This window comes from Silurus aristotelis (genome assembly GCF_946808225.1).
Source record: "Silurus aristotelis genome assembly, chromosome: 7".
Lineage (NCBI taxonomy): Eukaryota > Metazoa > Chordata > Actinopteri > Siluriformes > Siluridae > Silurus > Silurus aristotelis.
In genome coordinates, this window is record NC_139580.1 from 13590825 (window position 1) to 13614318 (window position 23494).

At 37.9% G+C, this 23494-nt stretch overlaps 1 protein-coding gene across 1 annotated transcript; it reads right to left on the bottom strand.

Annotated features, from left to right (window-relative positions):
* Positions 1–859: 859 nt before the first annotated feature.
* mrpl23 (mitochondrial ribosomal protein L23) lies at positions 860–22895 on the bottom strand. Its single transcript, XM_083545849.1, has 5 exons — positions 22743–22895; positions 20951–21073; positions 15406–15488; positions 11252–11325; positions 860–1453 (listed from the first exon to the last, which is right to left on the bottom strand). Exons 1-5 carry the CDS (start codon positions 22757–22759, stop codon positions 1289–1291), a joined length of 462 nt encoding a protein of 153 aa, XP_083401975.1. The 5' UTR covers positions 22760–22895; the 3' UTR covers positions 860–1288.
* Between the last annotated feature and the right edge of the window lie 599 nt (positions 22896–23494).

The window sequence follows — 23494 nt, forward strand, 5'->3', positions numbered from 1 at the left end:
GTTTGTAGAAGAATACTGATGGAACTGATTTTATAGATCAATAAAGCAGAGTTGCCAACATTGCTAACAAGAGAACAAACAAAATGTTACCACAAAACCCTAGTATATGTCAGTATTACGCTAGCTATTTTTCTTTTTTTTTTACTCCAGATGTGTGAAACAGCAGCCAGTAGTCAAATGTGACCGTAATTAAAAATTAGCAGGTAATTATAACTACAATCCCGTCTACATGGTTTCTATTAGCTTACAAGGCTGAGACTCATTTATTAGTGCAAACTAAGCAAATCACTTTTATTCATAATAATGACATTTGGCTGATGCCCTAATCCAAAGCCACTTACATTTATCTTTTCCCCTTCAGCGTTTTTACAAATGTGATCAAATCAATGATTATCTTAAAAAATGTTAAGTACCGTAATTTCCGGACTATTAAGCGCACCCATATATAAGCCTCACCCACTGAATTTTACAAATATTTTTATTTTGAACATAAATAAGCCGCACCTGTCTATAAGCCTACAATGTCTATAATGTCTACACTGAAACTAATGAACTTTACACAGGCTTTAACGAAAGACACGTTACACACGGTGTAACGGGTGAAATATGTTGCGCTTCCTTTAGAAGCATAGCAGTATTTTGGGTAAAGCCTGCCACAGCATTTTTCCAGTATTACTGCGTGTGTGCAAGACGAGGATGATGTCCTTATTATTTTCTGATGCTGATTTCTAAGTTTGGGAAAAAAGTAGCGGCTTATAGTCCGAAAAATACGGTATCTCGCCTATGCATTTAAATAATTATTCCTCGAAACCAACAAACTTGTAAGAAATATATAGTAAATACAAAATATTTTGAGACATTAATATGCAGAGGACTTTAATGAAAATTGCATTAACAAACCTTCACATTGTGGAAGTATTGATACAGTAACATAATAAAGCCATCATTTTTGTTGTTCTCAAAAAAATGAAATAAAATAAAATAAAAAATACAATTAGACATGAATTGTGACCGTTCTTTCAAAGGACCCTAAACCCCCGATGAAGGCGACGTGTGCTGTTTCATGTTAATTTCACCTCTGCAGGGAAGAACAGTAGAGCAGACATGAGGCTGACAATACACAAGGCATTTGGGATGCATTGTGAGTTCAGGCATGTCTAGAGACACTACAGAAAGTACTGTGCCTAGGAAGCAGAGGGCCAAGTTCAAGTGATATCACTGTAAATAAACCAAGCAATGCAACAGAAACAACTAACACAACAGTTCTCACGCCTTTCGTGATGTGCCTTTAGAGGCCAAACCATTCGGTCACCCCCCCTCTCCTAGGGTCTGGTTTCTGCCTCTGTCGCTCATCTTCCATGAATTTCTCCTGCATCGCCTCAACAGAGCCCTCCTCGTGCTGTTTTTCCTTCTCAGGGAAGATGTCTGGAAACTGAAACGTCTGCTGCTGACTCTGTGTGGAAAGCAAAAAATTATTTTAGGTTTAAGTAGAGATAACATGCAATGGGTCTTCAGTTTGGCATCTAAGCGTAAGCTTCTCTGGCCAAACCTACCGACTTTTACTGTAACAGTCCAGTTTTATTTCCAAATCAAATCCAGCAGGCAATCGAGACTGTGAGTCTGTTGAGAAGTATCCCTAGGAAAATGTAGTCAGTCTCTACTGCATAATAAAAGATGGTGACTAGAATGTGATGATGGAGCAATAGGCTCATCAGGGAAACTCTTCTTAATATAGCCAAAGTCAGACTGCTTGTCTACATGGAAATACAAAGCAAGTGAGTGAGCTTTCACTAAAACATGTTAAAATATCGACAGTCTTCTGTTTCTCTCAGATTTTACAACTAGCTGAAGACATGCTTGGTCTTTATTTATTTTGAGAATAAAGAACATCCATAATTTAGTCCATAGCACACCAATGGTTCAGTATAATACAATGGAGTTAGGAAACCGCTGTAGCTATTCCATATAGGTTGTTGTCCATTTTCTTTATCTCGCTCTCTTTTTTGGCTAAATAAATATTCGCCTTTTCACTGTTCATACTTCACACTACAACACCTAATGACCTGTAAGCCATTATCACCTCTTTTTTGGAGAAAAGCTTCATAAAAGCACAAGTATTATGTCACAGAAAATCAAAAGTTATTTTTCCTTCAAAAAAAGATTCACTAATAAACGATTGGACACGAAGTATAATACGTTTAAAAACAGGAAGCCAAAATGATAATGAAAACGAGCAAACACACTCATGGGCTTACTCAGTGCAATGGAATGACTTGAGGAGGAAGCAGAGTGGGTGAGTCTATGAATCTATTAATTAACAAGGGACAAGTAACAATAAATATCGCATACGTTCAGGTTTTCTAAGAAACTTTTGGTGGGGGGGAAAAAAAAAAAAGAAAAAAAAAAAAGGAACATTATGACCGCCATCGGGAATGTTGGTTTTTGTCTAAGCCCCCAAAAATGCATAGACCACTACATTTCAATGGCCTGTCCCACCAGGAGGACAATGAGAAGTTCTTTACTTTGAAATGGGGGGAAAAAATTGCTGGCTTGGTCCATCCAAACACAGTGGCTGCATGCTGGTGGTGCTGCTTTCCCTCTGTGGATTAGGGTTCACCAATGTTGTTCCAGAGATAAAACAAAGTTGGGCAGCAACAAGAGGAAACAGGGGGATTGCTGCAAGCCATGTTTAATGAGAAGCAGTGCTGTTCTGGACAAATACATTTTGAGTTCCAGCATTTCTAACGGGCCGAGCTCTTATTTGGGCCGCAGTGAAGGAGCGTGGGACTGGTGGGGGTACCTAATATCAACACACTGGCCTCCAAAGCTCGGTAGTGGTGTTCGAACTTAACCATGTAGGAATGCGAAACCCCACACTATAAACACAGAGGACGAGCCAAGTCAAAGTACGAGAAACAAACCTATTAAAGAGGTCCTTGGTAACGAAGTATCAAATCGGATGCCAAATATGCTCAGTCCTTTCACCTGTAGTAAACTCTGCTGAAGAAAAACACATTTAAGCCAAGACCGGCAGAGGGACCCTGTTTGCATGACAATCCAGCATGGGGCTCAAAAGTTTGGACACCTTGTATAAACACTAGAAGAACTCTCATGCGGACAAATTGCTGTCTGATTAAAGAACACAGAATTCAGATCAGCAAAACATTCACATATATTAAACAAGTCTCTTGTTGCTGACAGCAGCTGATGCTCTGAATGTATAGGATGTGTACAAACGTTCTGTCTTGGAACTTGGGTGCATTTATATTCAGAATAAAACATTACTATTAAACATACACTGCACTCCCCTCTGAGTCAACTAGTGGATTGCACAACTCAGAGTAAGCAGGTCCAGGACAGCGCTTAAACCCAACCAGGTGTTAGACACATACGTACTTGTCACATTCCATGAAGAAACAAGGTTTTCTTTTTGTTTCAATAAGAAACTGCGAAGAAAACAGCAAACAACTATATCATGGAACCTAAATAATGTTGGGCTCAGCCTAGATAACCTACATTTTATTGTTGTTTTAAATAAACTGCACCCAAATAGAGGCAGTTTAAAAAATAAAAAAAAAAGGGTATTACAAATACTGAAAAAAGAGCCAATACAACATCAGGAGAAGAAATATTTGAGTGTCCTACAGTCTGGGTAAAGTACATGAAATAAAACAAAATCCTGTGGCACGGATTCCTTTCAATTACTTCTTAGTGTGGGTTAGAAGAGACTTACGACTAATGTGTATAAAAAAATAAATAAAGTAATTAACAATCAAATGTGCTGATTAAAACCTTAAACTAGGACTGAAACAGTTTAGTCAAAGTGCATGTAAGTGTCATTTTCCCGTGTTGAGTTGTAGTGGAGGTTTCACAATCATACACACATCAGTTAAACAGAAACAGCTGGCAGGGCCTGGGCTGGTCTTGAAAAGATCAACGGTAATAGGCAGAGCAACACCCTGCCAACCTCACTCACCTTTTTGTCTCTGATGTGTGCTCTATAGTGCAGATAGCAAACTCTCTCCTATCAAAAGTCAAGTACAGTAATAGCAAAGAGCTTCACTTCACTGATATCCTTCAAAACTTTTAATCGTCATCACTCAAACATTATTTCCATAAACAACCTGCTTAAGCTTACATTAACATACACTTAGTTTAGATAAGTGTAAATGTGACAAGGATTATTGGAGTAAAGTATCAGAAAATGCAGGAAGATGCTTGTAAATAGCTTCTTCAACCAGGCTTACTGGGTGGGCCACACGGTTACTTCCTTTGGGTTCAAAGTCTGGGCTATCAACTGATATACACAAACCTCAGCTATTTATCGGCACTTAAGATGCCTCATATCTCAGGGTCTTGACACACATACCACACCAGAAACTGGCTGTAATCAAGGTAGGAGAGAAGTGCTGGGGACAGGAAGAACAGTCAGGTTGTAAAGTCAGTCGTAAATCATGTGTTGAGAGAAGGTTATAGCTAACAATATGCAGAATTTCTGTTGCACCACAAATACTTCAAAATAAGACATTACAGGTCAAAAAGCCTATTTTTTTTTTTTAAATAAATCATTATGATTACTTCAACTTCCTTCATAAATTCCACTATTTAACCACTGTGCATTTAGGTTTTTGTTAGCCTTTATTAATAAATAAATAAATAAATAAATAAATAAATAAATAAATAAATGATTTGTATCAGCACACAGTATCTTCTTCAATATAAAAAAAATGCAAAAATGCGCTTTTTTTTTGTTTGTTTACTTTATTCTTTATTCAAATATTGATTAACTGCAGTGTTAACCGAGTGTTTTAAGTTAATAATGTTCCCATACAAAAGATCTGTAAATGAACATTACCAATTAAATTGTGAGATCATATGTTTGAAAAAAATAAATGAGCCGAGCACGCGTAGTGTCTTGTCTTAATGTGCATTATAATTGGCAGTGTATAAACTGAGTCATGTAACATCAGCACTCAATCAGTAACAAAAAAAGGAAGATGCTCAAATTTCTCGTGTTTTAGCGAACACTTTGCCAATAGCGCTCCTTCTGGGTTATGTATCATTTTATCAATATTGGAACCCATTTGCGGTTTAAGGAGAATTTTGGCATTGTTTATGTAAACACAGTTCACAAAGATGTGTTGTCAAAGAAGAAAATTATGTCCATCACAAGCAGCGAGTGCCCAGGTTAAAAACAAAGCATAAAATGAAAAACTTGATCACAAGTAAAGAGCAAACTGTTCTTACCCAGCACATGACCTCTCTCGAAACTAAACTTGGACCGCTATTTATCCACAGTTACACTCCTGTGGGCTGAAATAATTGATTTATGAGCATATTTGTGTTTAGAATGGGGCATAAAACATAAAGGAACATTCTGGCAGAGCCTCCACTGAAAATCTCAAGCCTATAGGAATGGGCATAATCTATAATCAGACCTAATGAAAGTCATATGAAAAAATATTCAGGAGGCTCTATTTCACTTGAAGAGAGGTGTGTTTGTTTAATTTTTACTGCAATCTCAAGCTCTTGGCTACAGCACAGAGCACTTTGATTGGCCAAAAACCAAAACAATTGGCAAAAAAAACAACTATTATGACTTGCAAATATGACCAATTGTGGTGTCAAGTCTGCTCATCTCCTAGTGAAAACAGCTTGGACCCAAAAGCATATTACTGTGCTCTGAAAAGATCAGGGATCTGGCCTGATTTGGGTCCATCTGGGCCTGGGCCAAGCTGCCTGTCCGCCTGCCGACCCCACCGCCTTCCTCGTCCAGCAGCAGAGGGCCATCGTTTGAGCAAAACACACTTCCTCTAAACATGAGTAGAGTGACCCAGCTGTCAAAACCAACTGCCCACAGCAGTTGAGAACATGATTCATGCTTGGCATTCCCTATGCCAAGACAAAGCTGCCTCACGAGAACCAAGCAGGAGAGAAAAGCTTTAGTGTCTTTGTTCCCGTAACCACTCTAATGAAACTTCAATGCCAAGGAAAAATAGCGCTAGGGAAAAATGAAACAAAATGTATTATGTTTCCGAACTGAGACAAGCCATAAGCCAGACATTTCACCCATTACTGCAAAACAGAAGCGTGTTTTCAATGCGATTGCGAGCCTGTTTTTCCTGCTGAGTTGTTCTAGACAAGCATCTGGCACAGAGTCCAGCTTGTTAAATAAATACAGTCAAGCCAAGGAGCCAGCATAAGGGAGGGGTGGGAGTGGTGGTACTTTCAGCCCTGTATCAGAAATCAGTCATGTCATTTATTAAGCCACTGAGTCACTCATTCCACAGTGTCCTGCCTGACAACTGCGAGACCTGCCTACTTGTTCAGGCTTGTCGGAGTCCTGGCTATTTTTTGGGCCACCAGGATATTGGACCCTGTCAACAGCACCTAAAGATTAACCCAATGCTGTTGAAATTCCACCAATAAACATGACGTCTAGACCCCTTCCTTTATTTCCAACATTAGAAATACAATTAAGTATGGTTAAAAAAAATGGGGAGTTGGCAGCATAACAGGAAGACCAGTGCCAGTATCTGAGAAACGTATTCTGAAAATGGGGCCAAAATAAAGCTGGGTGGTGCTTCTATGTTGAGAGACTGATTAGATTTGCGATAGAGCATGAAAAGGTCAAGCGCAATCAAAGGTTTTTTTTTTTATTACTGAAAGTGTTTACAGTAAAATCTAAATTAATGCGACCTGCAGGAAATGATAGAACAGGGAAGCACAAAGCATTTAAATAAGGGTGGGGGGGTGGGGTATGGGGGGCAGTGGTTTAAGTATGATCTTCCTTTTGTATGTGCATGCTGACTCTTACAGAAGCTGCCGTGCAGTGGCTCCCTGTATGCGAGTTGACTTCAAACGGGATGCCAGAGACATCTACTTTCCCTTTTCATTATTTATGCTGCACTCTTTCTTCCCATCTTTCACCTCTTATAAAACTCCGTTGTCATCAAATTGCAAAACCCTGTTGGAAATTGTGCACCTTTGCATATTTTAAAATCGACATCCAAAATTCATTTTTCTGATGTTCGCTGAACTTTTCAAAATAAATGGGACTATTTGGGGGTAGAAAATAAATAAATACATTTTAAAAAGTCACCATCCAGTAACAACTCCCCCCCCCCTCAAACAAAGAAATAGCAAGTCGAGCAATTCAGTCTTCTTGTTAATAAGGAAACAAAAAACAGAAACTATGAATTGTGTGATAAGAAGAAAGGCACAGATTAATTATTTCTGAATGGTTTAGTTAAATGCAATTTCTCTAAGTTGAGATGAGCTTCAGAATTCAACAGGAAGCCAGCTGTGAAATGGTGGGGGATTTTTCTTCCTGCCATTTGTCTTGAACATGGGAGAAAAGCCCCTCACCCTTCCCTTTTTGCTGCTGAAAGCTCAAGCTTACTGTACCCTTAACCAAAGAATCCAAATTATTGAGGTCTAGGGGTCCACTGATATGTCAAAATTAGCAAAGCCAAATGTTGCCACCTAGTGTTGTAGGATCAAGATATAGTTTTTAACACCAAACATTCTTTTTTATTCAGTGAACACTCAAAGGGTGCTAATTTGCTTTGGGCCAAGGGGGACACGCTAAGAAGGAGGAAACTAATCGAATAGGAAAATAACAGTGTGCCTGATCCAGATTGAGTTTCACACTGTTTTGTTCCCTGACAATTGAGCAGAGTTTACTCCAAACCCAGGTAGAACATCGTGATCTGATCCGAAAGGTAGCCTGGTTACCAGCTGGGCCAGACTGAAACACTTCCCCAGTAAAAACTCTGGGTTCTGGAGAGGAGGCAATGAGATCTCTCACAAACAACCGACAATTAGCAGCAACAACAGCTGATAGGTACTGCCAAATACTAGGAGGCACAATAAGACCCCTGCAGAACAAAAATATGGAGGACAGGACTGTTTGTGTATAGCTACACCATGGCTCCTAAATCATTTTACTCATATGATGAACAAGATCATTTCTGACTGTTTTTATGTTTAATAAAAAAAAATAAAACTTGTGTGGATATTTTAGCCTTTAGCACTTGGGGATAATTAGACCAAAGGAAAGGTTCCCCAATATAATTTGCCCTACATTCACAAGTTTACTCTAGACTAAGTTTTTATGTACAAACAATACTACTAGCATACTTTGTCGTTATACAATAAATGACGGCAGGAGAGGAACCATTTCCAATGGTTACCGAAACTTCCACATGAATACGCTTAATTTCAGAATGCCTTTAACCCTCTTCTCTACGCTTAATTTCAGAATGCCTTTAACCCTCTTCTCAGCACGTTGTTTTGGGCAGGTTAGCTAATCGATAGCTAACTCAGTGTGATAAAACCAAGCGGGTGGGATAGTTTGATGTAGCTGTTCACGTGTTCTCTTTCAGTGCGCGGTTAGCATGCGCTTGCGCTAATTAACATCTGGGACAACAATGAAATTCAAGCACAATTAAATGAAGGAAATTAATGGAAAATAAATGTTAGGCTAGACACGGCATTCTTAAGCTTGGTTTTTACTGTAAATGATGAACATTTGACTCCCGGTATTCCGCCATTCACATGTAAACTGCTTTGAAAGAACCTTTTTACTGCTGGACATTTTATGGTGAAGTTTATTCACCTCCTTAATTCATAATCATTAAAAAAATTTAATTATTGCTTAATTAAATGTTATTAAACCGGCAGATCAATGTGATTTGTTTTATTTTACAGTTTTCCACTAAACAAGTATGTTTAACAACCAGAAAAAATCTGCTCCACTACAAATATCAGAAAAGGAGCAATCTGTTTTTTTTACTAGGTGGATTATTTACAAAATTAGAAACATGTAGGTACGTGGAACACTGACTAAATAGAGTAACATAAAATGACCAAAAAAAACCTGCCTATTAATTGATAAAATTGTTATTTATATAGCAACTTTAAAAATAGACATTCTCACAATGCAGATACAGATACCCATTCTGCATTTAGATATATTTTCCTAATGTCCAAGCCACAGCTTACGGTGGCAAGTAAAAACTCCCCGAGCAAACAGGAGGAAGAAACCTTGATGGAAACCGGACTCTTCTAAGTGACACCTGATTCGATTATAAATAATTTTCTCATCCAGTAGAATATAAAGAGACTGCTGTTATATAATCTTTCTTTCTATAAGTATCAATCACCATGGAGTTTTACATAATCAGGAGAAAATAAAACACAAACACAGAAATTGCACCGCATAGCCAAATTACGCAAACAGAAAATAACCTACTACATTATAAACTTTGTTTAAAAAAAATATTATATTTGTTTATAAATTAAAAAAACACAGCAAATCTGAACTTTTCGTATCTAGCTAATGAATCCATCATTTGTCCAACCGCACATCAATTTTTCGAACACTGTTCTAGCAGAAATGAAGAACGAATTGAGAACAACTGATTAATAATGCATGGGTGAAAAGCTCGTAATACCCACTAATCATATGTACTTAAGCAATCTGTAACTCAGACCTTTTAACTTCGATTTCTACAAAATCTTTTTCAAGCAAAAATTGGGCATTCTGTTTAGGATCTTTTGCGAAAACACTGAATCGTATGAGGACTTTTCTCACTACTCAACTTTCTTTGAACAGCTTTTCGACTTTTCTCTGAACAGTTACTGCAGATCCTAGATATTCTCTCTCTTTTTCACTAAAGACCTCCCTGCCCCGTCTCTGGACCTCCCTGTTCTGGCACAGCAACACTATGCGCTTAGTTGTCTCCCCGGTTTCACCAGTCAACCCTGTTCACCACCCTCTTTCTCCTTTGCCTCCAACAGCTCTACACCCACAGCCCCGTCTCATGTCTGTTAGCTCGAACCCTGTGCCTCACTCCAACCCTGGAGTTTGTAAAACAGAGGGATAGAAAGGGAAATAGAGCTGGAATATTAGCTCATGGAGCGTGTATGAGGAGGAGTTGGACGGGGGGAACCACTGTGGGTATCAGACCACAAAACACTCCCCCACATGTGGTGTCAATTAGGAACAATCTTGTTGTTTTTTTTTTAACCACCACTGAAAGGAAAGGAGGGGTTTTTTTTTCTTTTTCGTGTGCAGTGTTTTTTTTCTCTGCAAACCTACCAGACAAAAAATGTATATATATATATATATATATATATATATATATATATATATATATATATATATATATATCTGAAATATAATTCATATCTATTTCATATCTAAGTGGAACTCTAGCTTTTTAGGTTTTAGATTCAACCTATATAAGGATGCCAAACAATAATGTGTGTGTCAATGTGGATATCTACATGTATTACAGTTAAAAACTACGGGTAGTAATGCAGGCAGTTAGAAGCTGGATTTGAAAAAAGATTAAATTGACTGCACAAAGGCAGCAAAGGAAGTGATTCAGCTTTTCATTAAAAGAAATTCGGCTTTAAAATATCGATATATGCTAATCCCATTACAGAAGGCTGCGTTTTAACAACTTAAATTATTTATTCATCTTCAGATTGAGGCTTAAAAGGGAGGATAAACTATCCGATACCTCTCGAACACACTTTAAGACTTCCGAAAACAAAGAACCTTTTCTAGAGAGATCAGAGGAGATCTTTTCCTCCCTTTCAAAGCGGCACACTTAAAACGGCAGGCTCCAACAATGGCCCTGGATTCACCCCAAGCGCAGGTGTGAACCCTGCAGCTGGCGCTGCCTCTGGACCAAAACCAACGTTAACATTCTGGTGCCCACAGAAACAAAACTCTGAGCTGCCTGCGATAATAACCATACTTTGCCTGGAACTTTATACTATACTTCCTGCAACAGGCCTTGCACGTAACCAAAGATGACCTCTTGCCCCTTTTAGCTCAAGTGAGAATCTGGCTTCTCTCTCAGGAGAGCACGGCCAAATGTGTGAGAAAGACACACAGCAAACAAGCGGCACAGCGATGCTCAGAGTAGACCACAATAAGAGGAGGATTTTACATTAAAGGCCACCTTTGCCTCAGGGTTCTGTAAAGAAACATTAGCTACAACAAGCCCTAAAAAAGGAGACAAAAGCTCATAATGCCAACTAAATAAAACACTCTCATGAACAGATGATTAGGACTCGGTTGGAGGTTGTTTTACAATAGACTCCCTCTGGTTTAAACCGTGTAACATTCATGTTTCTGAACATCGAGGTGGTCAGCAAGGTCAAGAACTCCCGATACAAGCTGTTTTCCAGTCTCCTATGGGCTTTTTATTCTCCCCCACGAGATCACACTCACCAGCTGAACATATGCCACTTTGTAATCTGGTCTTTTCACTCGCTGGTTTAAGTGGTTCCTTTTCTTGTTTGAACCTGAAATGGAGAAAGAGATCATTAATGTGTTAGTCACCAGGTTTTAACAATGGTATGGCTAATAAGTATCCACTTCCTCATCATCGCCATCCTACGGGCCTCTTTAAAAACTGTATGATGAAAATATTGTGTTTCCAAATGCATCCAAACAACTAGGAAATGTTACTTCGCAATAAAGAAAAACGTTTAACCTAAACAACTTACCTCTTAACGTTTATAACTAGCATGTGATCTTTTTTGGTGTATAACAATCGTTTTACTATGAAATTCTGAGCTGACTTTCAGCATGTTGTTAGTTTTCTGCATTACACACAATGCCATTTGACTATTTGGCAATAGTGGCTCCAATTGGAATTAAACTTTGCTTCATCTCCACCTAAAGAAAAGCATTGCAGCAGCACTTTAATGCTTTGGCCTCTTCATCGGGCTCACATATCTTCTTCGGCTCAATCAGCTTCCCAACTCTCTGGAACATTCTTAAATTTTTGTCGCTATTTTTCTGTTTGTCTCTTTGGATTTCTCATCAATATGACACTGAATGTTATTTAATTTATTTATTTTTTCAGCTAAGAGTGAAAGCTGATTGTTATCATTTATGTTTAAGAACTAAATTATTTTCTCCTACTGAACTCCACTGTAACTGTGCTGGCAATGTCTTCCTGTGACATCAGAGCACCAAACAACCACAAAGTTCTCATGGGAATATCAGAAATACAGAAGCAATCAAACTAACCATGTTTTGGTATCTGATTTGGCAGTCAATTTTGTGCATTTGCGCACACACACACACACACACACACACACACACACACACACACACACACACACACACACACACACAAAACTGCTATTATTCTGCTTTCTTCAAACCAATACATGTCTTTAGAGACAGAAATAGGTTGGGATTATGGCTGAGAAATAGGTGGGTTTTGCCTTTAAGAAAGCGTAGGTCCATGATTGCGAACAACATGTTAACCTTTTACCAGATGAGTATGATGTCATTTTAAAAAGCCTGGACAATTTACCTAAAAAAAGAACGCAAAAAAAAAAAAAAGGTTTCCAATTTCTTAACCACTGGCACATTTTTTAAAAAAGACTGATGACATCATTTGGAACCAAAAACCAAGAAAATAAAAAGAACTTGGTTGTGCAGCGAGTGTATTATGACGTGATCAGAATAGGGTTTTTTAAACAGCCTCAGTGAGATAAAGAGTGATATTTAAATAGATGTCAAAAAAATAAAGATAGCATGAAGGTCCAGAGCTCAATTTAAGGTCAGGTGGTTCAGTCTTGTAAACTACATAACAATCTTTTGTTAATGTGAACCAACATGCTGTGCTCTACTCAATCAGAAGCCCACCCTGCACTCTATACCCCTTTAAAAAAAAAAAAAAAAAAAAAAAAAAAAAAAAACATTCTCCTTGTTTTAGGATTGTGGTTTGGCTACTACAACATTACAAATCTCACGACAGAAGGGTAGCCATGGCAACTGCTTCCAAAATACCCCACCACACTCAGGGAGGGAAGAATGGATCCCTTGAGCACTGGGGCACAGACTGAACCCTTCGGCCCACTCACACATCTTTTACGCCGCCAATGGAGTGGAACCCATGACGCAGAACGGGATACCTGCTCTGACGCACAAATGGATCACTTCTTTGTTGTTGTGGGTAATTTTTGTTTCTCTTCTTTTCCAATTTAATTAGTGTTCCACAATTTTTTTTGTGTTTTATGTGGCACTCATAAAAAAAAAAAAATAATAATAATAATAAAAAAAAAAAAAAAAAAAAAAAGGCAGCAGCCTGCTTGTCGGCTCCCCACAACATTAGCGCGAAAAGAATTTCTCGCAGGAAAATGGGACTCCCGGTGGCTAAAACCCAACAGGGCACTCATTAAAGTGATTCCCTCTTGTATTCAGCAAATTGGTCTTGTTGCAATTTTCTGGGATGATAAACCTTGTAATAAGCATCATTTGCTCGTCCATAAAATCTTTTACTTACAGAAAAGCCTTTCGCTTTCACCTCTTCCATCCAAACACTGCCATAAAATTTTTTTTTTTAAAAAGCTGTGTAACTCCTTGGCCACTGTGTTTAACAGGGCATCCCAGGACAGCTGATGGCCAGAATGCTGGAGTAGCAGATTTAAAGATAAGTGGCTGTGAGGGGGGGGGGAAACATCACATTTTGCAACCTAGGGCTTGATGTTATGCTCTCTTATTGTTGTCCCTCACACCTAAGCTGCTGTTAAGAGAGAACATGATTTCTTTGTAATATGAGGACTCAAGGACTATTTAATATGTTCTGCTTGGTGGCTTAGGCAAATCTTTGGTGTAAAAAAGATCAAAAGACACCAGGATTGAGACAATGCATTATAGTGGAGTAAACTGCCAATGGAATTTTGGGAATAAATTTCTTTCTATAAATCAATTCATACCACTAACTTAGTGAGAGGAAAAACGCTAATCTGGTCTTGAATGCCTCAACTCATGATGAAAAGGTGCTCAGTTCATAAGTGCAGAGGCTCCACCAGTGAAAACAATGCAGTTTGACTTCTGAATATATGAGTGTCCTGACTGGTGCAACAGTAAAGCTGGTGTCTGCTGTGAAAAACCAACAGATGTCACTGCAACTGAATTCTGGTACAAATCAGGGGGGAAAAAGAAAATTACCGTATTTTTCGGACTATAAGCCGCTACTTTTTTCCCACGTTTTGAACCCCGCGGCTTAAACAACTAAGCGGCTAATTTATGGATTTTTCCTGGGTTTTTCCCGGTTTCACAAACTTCAAGCCGAAAAACTGAACCCCATAACATTAGACCACTGAAATTTCCAAACGGAAACGAAAAAAAACACCTCACCTGTGTTCTGAGCTGCACAGCATCGGGAGAAAAAACTTCCACCGGTGGTGATTTTTAAACGCAGGACGATGCCAAAAGAAAAACTCTCGAGAGAAATAGTTGTGAAAGGAAGAAGGAAGACAGTGAACAATGACTTTCTTGGTAGGCTACTGTTTAGATACAAGCCGTTGTAACGCGTTGAGTCTGGGTGAAGGGAGAGCTCACTAACTCCAGTTGCAACAGAAATCATATAAGCACAGACAGGTTTCCAAAACTCGTGCTTTTTTATTTTTCTTGGCAACAGCGTTACGGGTTAGTCAAAGAAACTTAGAAATGAGCATCAGAAAATAATAGGGACATATTCCTCGGTCTTGCACACATGCAGTAATACCGGAAAAAAATGCGGCGACAGGCTATTCCCAAAATGCCGCTCTGCTCTTAAAGGAGCCACAACATATTTCATCCGTTACACCGTGTAACAGACACTGTCTTTCGTTACAGCCTGTGTAAAGTTCATTAATTTTAGTGTAAAAAAAAAATATTTGTCAAATTAAGTGTATATACAGGCTTATATATATATGGGTGCGCTTAATAGGAAATGACGGTATTTGCTTTGCACACAACTACAAATCAATATAAACTATTCAGTTTTAATTTCTTGATGCATTTTACTAAATACTAATACGTCCAATTTTTGCTCTGTTGAAATGATTGTTTAAATAATTACTAGCTCTTATGGTTTGAGTTAAAGGTGCCATGTTCCAGGTAGTTTAACATACATAAATATCAGAGAATTCATTCTGAGATTCTGATCTACTGTCTCATGTTTGCCTATTAATCTCAAACCCGAATACCAGCACAGTAAAATCAGCATCGGTTCACACACTTTCAGAGGGAGCTTGGTCAAACTTAGTTTTCAGAATTTAAGCACTTCTCCCAGTTTGCCACACAAACATCATTCAAGGCAGTACAGGGAACTCACTTTTACGTGTTATACAGTCCTCTTTTAATAATCACTACTAAAAAGTGGGAATGGAACTAAAATAGCCTGGTAGCTGTGCTGACAAAAATATTTACCCTGTTAAACAGTATGTTTTATACAGAAACCCATAAAATGAACAAAACAGTTCTGGCAATAAGAGTTTCCCATTTTGTTATGGGAAATTCATGTGGGGTTCACCAACACAGTATCATTCAGGTTAATGAATTTCAGCCAACGTTAAGAAAGCAAGTAATCTACTCACAATACTGAATCCTTGTGCGAACTGCTGCAACAGGAACATTGTAAATCTTCTCCAGGTAGTTCTTCACGTCACATTTAGTCATTCTATGAAATAGCGAACAAATAGTACAAAGAAAATGATGTTCAGAACAAAGGAAAAAAATAATTCATTACAAAAAAAAAAAAAGTTTACTTGTGCCAAGAACACAGATTGGTCTGGTCTTGGTATCAAGATAAATGATTGTGTTTTTGGGAGATGTCAAACATTAGTGGTGAACTGATTTGAAAAAATCTACTCCTTTATCAAACGACACTTTAAGCATCTAAGCTTGTAATAAAATCATTTTAATTAATTTATTACTGAAAATCAAAACTTCAGAGAAAAAGATTCCTCTCCTTTAAAAAAAAGACAAATAGGCAGGCACAGTTCCCTGGGCATGAATCATCAAAGCCCAACATTTCTAAGATTACCCGGCTTAGTCAGTCTGACTCAGCTTTTCAGACTCCGAGTTACTTTAGAGCATAGCACAAAAACAGACCTAACTATTGTCCTATAGAGCAAAAGAACAAAGATTAACACAAATTCAACGTAAAACAAGCCGTCTCGAGTCGCATGTGGAACCTGCATGAATGTAACATTAAACCGCACAGAAGTTTCGATACGCACATATTTGTTTGCTAGAGCCATGTGATGTGTCATGTTGAGGAATAAAAGAAGACAGAACGATAATCTGAAGAAAAAAAAAATAATAATTAACTTATCTAACTTCACATCCTGGTATGTTAACCAGTACTCAAAGTTTCACGGTATCATGTTTAGGGTATAAGGAGCAGAGCACAATGCAATAAGTTGGATCCTGCAATTTATGCGAGACAGAAAAGGATTGTGTGTGTGTGTGTGTGTGTGTGTGTGTGTGTGCGTGCGTGCGTGCGAGAGAGAGAGAGAGAGAGAGAGAGAGAGAGAGAGAGATTGTGATTGAGTGAGCGAGCGAGAGATGATTCCTAGAAAGCAAAATACTCAGCAGGCAGAGAGTGGAATGGTAATCAGGACAAAATGCTTTCCGAGTCATTTGAGTGGAAAAACTGTGCCTGATTACAGAGCAGGAATACACTTTAGATCCTGATCCATAACTATCTCTAAAACTCCACCACAAAGTCTGACCCACAGCCTGCCCACCCATTAGATGTCGTGCGTGTGTGTGTGTGTGTGTGTGTGTGTGTGTGTGTGTTTTCTTAACAGTAGTTCCCATCAGCCTTTAAACAAATTTCCAAAGATTATATGGAGAAACAGATAATGTAAATGTTATATAAAAAAAAATCAATTCTACATATAAAAGCTGCAAAAAACATCTAAATTGCACCTGGTATTACTATAAAAGTCATTGGCAACATATGACACAACAAATAGCAATCTTCCTAAAGTTCCCTGGAACAGTAGTAAACACTGAAATTAAGAAATCGTAAAGTTCACAATTTATTCAATAACGTCTGAAAAGTTCATCAATTTACAACTAAACAGCTTTTGACTGGTGCACAATGCAGGGTTTCATAGATGACTAACAAAGAAAGTAAAAAAATTAATTTCAGTAGCCACTTAAAAAGAGTTACCTGAAAGCAGTTATAAAGAAACTAAGCAACAAATCACCCAAAACTTCTCTGTTCCAACACCCCATGCAAAACATCTCTCCTTAAACAAACAAACAAACAAGCAAAAAAAACATATAGCAATGCACATTTCAAAGCATTTGAACAATTCAGAACACTTTTAAAACATTGTATTCTAGTCTAAAGGCAAAAAAAAGTTTCAAAAAAATGTAGTTCATAATGTTTGGATTATGTTTGTATGTAAGGAGCCAAGAGTACTATACACAGCAGGATCTATTTCTCAGCAAACTGTACTGGGGTGTTATATGTCATCAAAGGAATCATGGATGGAGTGATGTATCGGGAAAGATTAGAAGAGAATTTAAATTCGTCAGCCAAGAAAATGAACTTCGGAGGTACATGTTTTTTCCAAGACAAAAATCCCAAACAGACTAACTAAGAAAAAAGGAGCATGCTTGGCTTAGACATGCAAGACTTGACCTTAGAGAAGATTTTGAATCCATCTGATAGATTTTGAGTGTCTATCAGAGGGATCCTTGTAACATTGGGGTGTTGAAGATGATTTGTCAAGAGGAATGGCCTAAAACTGACTGTCAGCAACAGTCAGTTGTTGTGACTGGGCATTGGTGGCCTGATGGTTAAGGGTCTGGGTTACTGATTAGAAGGTCAGGGGTTCAAGACCCAACACCACTGTTAGCCCTCTCTGCTCCAGGGGTGCCATATCATGGCTGACCCTGCTCTCTGACCCCAACTTCCTAACAAGTGATGAAGAAAATTTCACAGTGCTGTGTGTGGGACAAATAATTGTTTCTTTAAAAAAATAAATAAATAAAAATGCTTCACCAACCAATACTAATATGAGTAATCTTAAGTTTTCTGACTGGTTGAATCTACTTTTGAACTCGAGGGATGTAGCTGAGGCTGAGGAATGGTCACAGTTCACAGACCATGCTGACGCTGCTGGAATTTCTACCTCTGTTTTTTCCGGTGGTTCAGATGGACATAGTAGTAAGGATTATATTCAAGCAGTTTCCAGTTCAAGCCAAATTGTACAGACAGTCATTACACTGGTTACACCCATACAACATACAACAGCATCTCGGTAGGCAACAAAATTGTAGCCATTACACGGGACAGAACTGTCCAACTCTCTCATTGTTTCATGTACACAGTAGCCCTGATCCCTGTTGTTCCATCTTCGCTCATGTTCTGAGTTTCAAAAAGACCCCACCCTTCACACATAAAAGGTATTCAAAACAACACAGCTCGTCCCTCGCTCTTTCACATGCACCCACGCGCACACATCCTGCTTCTCTTAAGTCTTTCAAGCAGGCAATTCAACAAAGAGGTGAAAAAACAGGGCACAGAATAATGGACCTTTCCAGAATCTAATGAAAAGCATGAAATTACTACAGATGTTCAATGCATTTGAACAAACTAGACAAAAAAAAAAAAAACATTGAGTGCCGCTAGAGAACAAAACATTGAAAAAGTCATTGACATCGGGACTGTTGCAACAGCCTATAGTTTCAGAGACAGATAAAGCCTGAATGATAAAATGGCAAGGAAGTCTGTGGTTAAACAGAGATAAGAGAGGGGGTTACACTACTTTCAAAACCTTGTTTTTACTTAACTCGAACATTAGTGATTCAAGTCCACCTTTGAGAACTCGAAAAGAGTTAGAGAACAGTTGAGCACTTCTGCATGGCATTCACTCTCAACCCAGAGTCGACAGAGAGCACTGGCACTGTGCTACAGGTGAAGAGGATGCTCGGTGTACAGTAATATACCCAAACACAACAAAAGACTGGAAGCAAAAGTCTGAAATCCTTGCAGCTGAAGAAAAATTTAATCTCCCAACCACTTGAGCGAGCGCTAACACATACGATGATTATGAACTTGTGCACTTTGGAACGCTTACCAACAGGATTAGTAAGATGTACGCCCTCAGGTTTAACTGAAAACAAAGCAGACTTTGTCCTCTTTGCATGTGAGCTCCACTATTAGAGCCCTCATTTACTGTTTGACTGCCTGTTTCATATTACAACGCTGCAACGAAATAACAAATGCTTGGACACGACTGACGATGAACACACGTCATCGGCGGACTCTGCTTTGTTGTATTAGAGGGTTGGCAAGATGTAAACAAGCCTGAATGAAGTAATGTCATTGATCAGGAACCTTTTCAAGCTACATCTCACCAAGGGCTCTGGATAAAATGAAAGGCTAGCCTGAGACACAAAACACACACACACACACACACACACATCTGTACAACATGTTTATCTTTAACTCGTTTCTGCTGTGTTTCGTCTCTTTAGTTTTCTGATCAAGACTTGAAACCTTCAAGACTTCAGAATAAAATATACGATATTGTAATCCCCGTGATCACGCAGCATGGGCATGTAGTCTAATTCAAACCAGGGATTTTTTTTCTTAACATCAAATCAAACAAGTGAAGACTGAGCTTTTTGTTCAATAATCATTCAGGTGCACATGTGCAACATTTATTTTGTTCTATATCCCACTGAAACATGAATAAACAAAAACTGGGACTAATCCAGCTCGAGCACGCAAAGCCATGCCTTTACTGAGGCTTGACTGCCACCTGGCGGTCACAATACATTTGCCCTCACATGAACTTAACCTACGTACATGGATGCACTTTGTGGATCTATAATGACTTACTGTAGCCTGTCTGTTGCTGTGAACAATTTGTTACCATTCTCTACCCTGTCTGTATCAGCAGATAAAGATCTCCACTGAGCATTTCAGTGTCATTGCTGTGCTGTAATCAATCCACCAACCGAAATAATAATCAAGACTGACATCAAGAATAATATGAGGCTTCTGAGAATTAGGTCTTAGACATGAACTGATGACCAAAACACTACTTAAAAGAGACGAAAAAAAGTTTGGACCTCTGGGCGACTCTCAGTGATAAGTACCCGTTAATGCTGAAATGAAATCGCAACTTACGCGAAGCAGAACAGTTGAACACAAATAATACAAATAAAGTCACATTTAATAATAATTATATAAAATTAAAAAAAAAGAACAAAAATTAAAGAGCCTTGATGTAAGAATCTAAAGTCGTATTGTATATCACTGCACACAAATACTTAAGTCAGTGAATGGACTTTTTTTGTTGTTTGTTTAATCAATTCAGTATATTTATAAATATATATTTTTAAATGTAACTTTCTTTCCACGATTTACAGATGAAAATGTTTCAGCATTCTTAGCTCTTTCTTATTGTTCTTTTTAAATAATAAATGTGAACTGAGATATGAAGATGTGGACATCAAACGAGCATTTGACATATTCTGACAAAACCTGAAAAAAATGTGGCCACATTAAAAAAATTAAGTAAATTAAAATTTATTTGTTTTGGATTCAATAGAAAATATGAGCTTATAGAACAGTGATTATTTGGGTCTAACCTGACTATGAAGATAAGAGAACGGTCCACTATGAAATTGTAGACGTGATTACAGTCATGTCCTTTGATCTTCTGAGCACATGACTATGATTAGATGCCATCAATTAAAATACTGGGTAGATAATAAAAAAATATCACCTGTGAAATAATCAATAATTTGTATATTGCTAAAGATTATGCCACATGGCATACACACGAGTTAACATCGTGTGGAAAACACTTCATAAACAAAATTCGTTCGTTCACATTAACACAAAGTACTGTGGCAGCTTAACAAACACAGTGTTTGGTTTCAATCAGCTATTATTAGTGTTTTTGACAGTTACAACCATAAAAGCTCAGACGTGCTTTACACATACTGTACTGCTGCTGGTCCATTTGCACTGATAGACGTTCCAGTGAGAGCTTTCAAAAACTCCTAATGGTGTGTGTTTACATGGAAAAAGGGCCAGTGAGAGAGTTTTCAGCATTGCTGCACTGAATAAACAATAAAGAAACAAAGAGTGAGAACAATACTTACTCCATGGATACACGAAACTGCACAGTGTCTTGGGGCTGAGGTTTCCCTGGTCTGACCAGTGTCATGCTGAAGGTGGGCCGAAATATCCTCAGCTGAGGATTACCCAACTGATAAAGAGGATAACTACGCAAGAAAAAGTGATAATCATTAATACTTACATCATTCATACTGCATATGAAATACTCTGAGAAACATTTACTTCTTAATGAAACAAAACAGAAAAACAGAAAAATCCACCCTGAAAAATATTTATTTATTATGTGTGTGTATATATATATATAAATTAAATATAAATATTTTTTTAATTTCCTGTATCAACTTGTTTGTCTATAATATTTAGGTAGTAAAGGGTTTCTGGATTATTTCACCTGTACCTAAACACAGTGATAAAGCAGCGTTTATATCCTTAAGTCTGTTTCACCTCCTCGTCTGCGAACTCGGGGACAAAGAGCTCGGCTTCCAAAACTTCCTGCTCTAAAAACCTACGAGCAGCTGCAAGACCAACGTTTGCAGTTACTTCTACTTTTCATCTTTCATCAACCTGAAACCACTAGAAAGTAACGAGTGAATTTGTTTTTAGGTGCTAACATCAAAATCTTTCAATTTAGGAAAACCACATACTCGTCCCAGAAATAATTAAAATAATTATGTATATTTAGATCAGAGATGCCCAAACCTTTTGCCTATGAAGGGCCGAAAATAAATGTTGCATTAAGCCAGAATATTATATAAAAATGTGAAGTTACCCTTGTTCATGATTTCATAATATTTAAAAATAAATAAATAAAAAACATGACTCTGTATTCTGCTGGACTACTGCAATTATATTTTAACGTTAGTAACGCCAGTTCAGTGAAGCTTATAGTACAAGGAGAAACAGTCTAATGTATTGTACAATAGAGTTCAAAGTCAAATGCAGCTATTTAGTGACCTTAAATGAGAGACATGAAGCTGCTCCTTTTGCAAATGTTTTTCCAAATGAAATGTTGTTCTTTTTTTTTTCTCTCATATATAGCAGACCCTAGTTTGGCATCTGTGGTTTAGATCCATAAAGAGCAAGCCAGTGGAGAGAATGGCAGGGAAAAATGCCATGAGGAAGAGCTCTTATAAGGGATCACATTACAAAAAAGAAATCCATCCTGTTCTCTTGTCTGCAGACCATGTGATCATTAAAGTATACAGGTGTACAGAGAAAAGGAAAACTTCCTGAACGAAAATGATGTTCAGGCTGAGGATATAGTGAACATTTCCTATATTTATATGTATATGTTAGACTTACACTGATCAGTCATAACATTATGACCACCTGCCTAATAATGTGTTGGTCCCCCTTTTTGCTGCCAAAACAGTCCGGACCTATTGAGCATAAACACCATTAACTGCAGATCAGGAACCACAAGAGCTGCAGTTTAGTAGACGCTCTGACCCCGTCGTCTAGACATCACAATTTTGTCAGACTCACTCAAATCCTTACGCTTGCCCGTTTTTCCTGCTTCTGACACATCAACTTTGAGGGACAAAATGTATGTAATATATCCCACCCACCAACAGGTGCAACCTCAGTTAAAATATATACTAAATTACTCTTTATAATTAAAGATGTAATTCACATTTTGTGCCTATTTTAAATTTCCAAATTGATTTAAGGATCACGCAGCCACACCGATTCAGCAAATGCACTCATATGCATCTCAGGTCGCTATGCTAGCAAGCTAAACCCAAACAGCATGCAACATAGAGTTTCTGTAATAATATTTCAAAACAATCACATCAGATCTCCATCAGTCCTTACATTAATCGTCTCGCCATGGCTGCAATTTCTCCCTGAGGCTACATGCGTTCTCTTGAGCTTTTATTATTCAGATTGTGACAACAAATGTGCTCAAGGTCTTCTTTCGCGTCCACTCTGACGCCCGGAAGTGACGCCGAAATCAAATTCAAAATACAAGTCCGCGTTTGCTGACTAAGGAACAGGCTTAGAGGCAAACTTTTTGACACTGGGTTTTACAATTTGCCAGACCAGCAGGCAATATATATGTACTGTATATATATATATATATATATATATATATATATATATATATATATATATATATATATATATATATATATATATATATATATATATATATATATATTTATTTATTTATTTATTTATTTATACAGTACAGACCAAAAGTTTGGACACACCTTCTCATTCAAAGAGTTTTCTTTATTTTCATGACTATGAAAATTGTAGAGTCACACTAAAGACCATTAAGGAGCGTGATGGGGTGCTGCGCCAGATGACCACATTCACTGGACCTGAACCCAATCGAGATGGTTTGGGGTGAGCTGGACCGCAGAGTGAAGGCAAAAGGGCCAACAAGTGCCAAGCATCTCTCGGGGAACTCCTTCAAGACTGTTGGAAGACCATTAAAGGTGACTACCTCTTGAAGCTCATCAAGAGAATGCCAAGAGTGTGCAAAGCAGTAATCAAAGCAAAAGGTGGCTACTTTGAAGAACCTACAATATGAAATTTTTCAGTTGTTTCATACTTTTTTG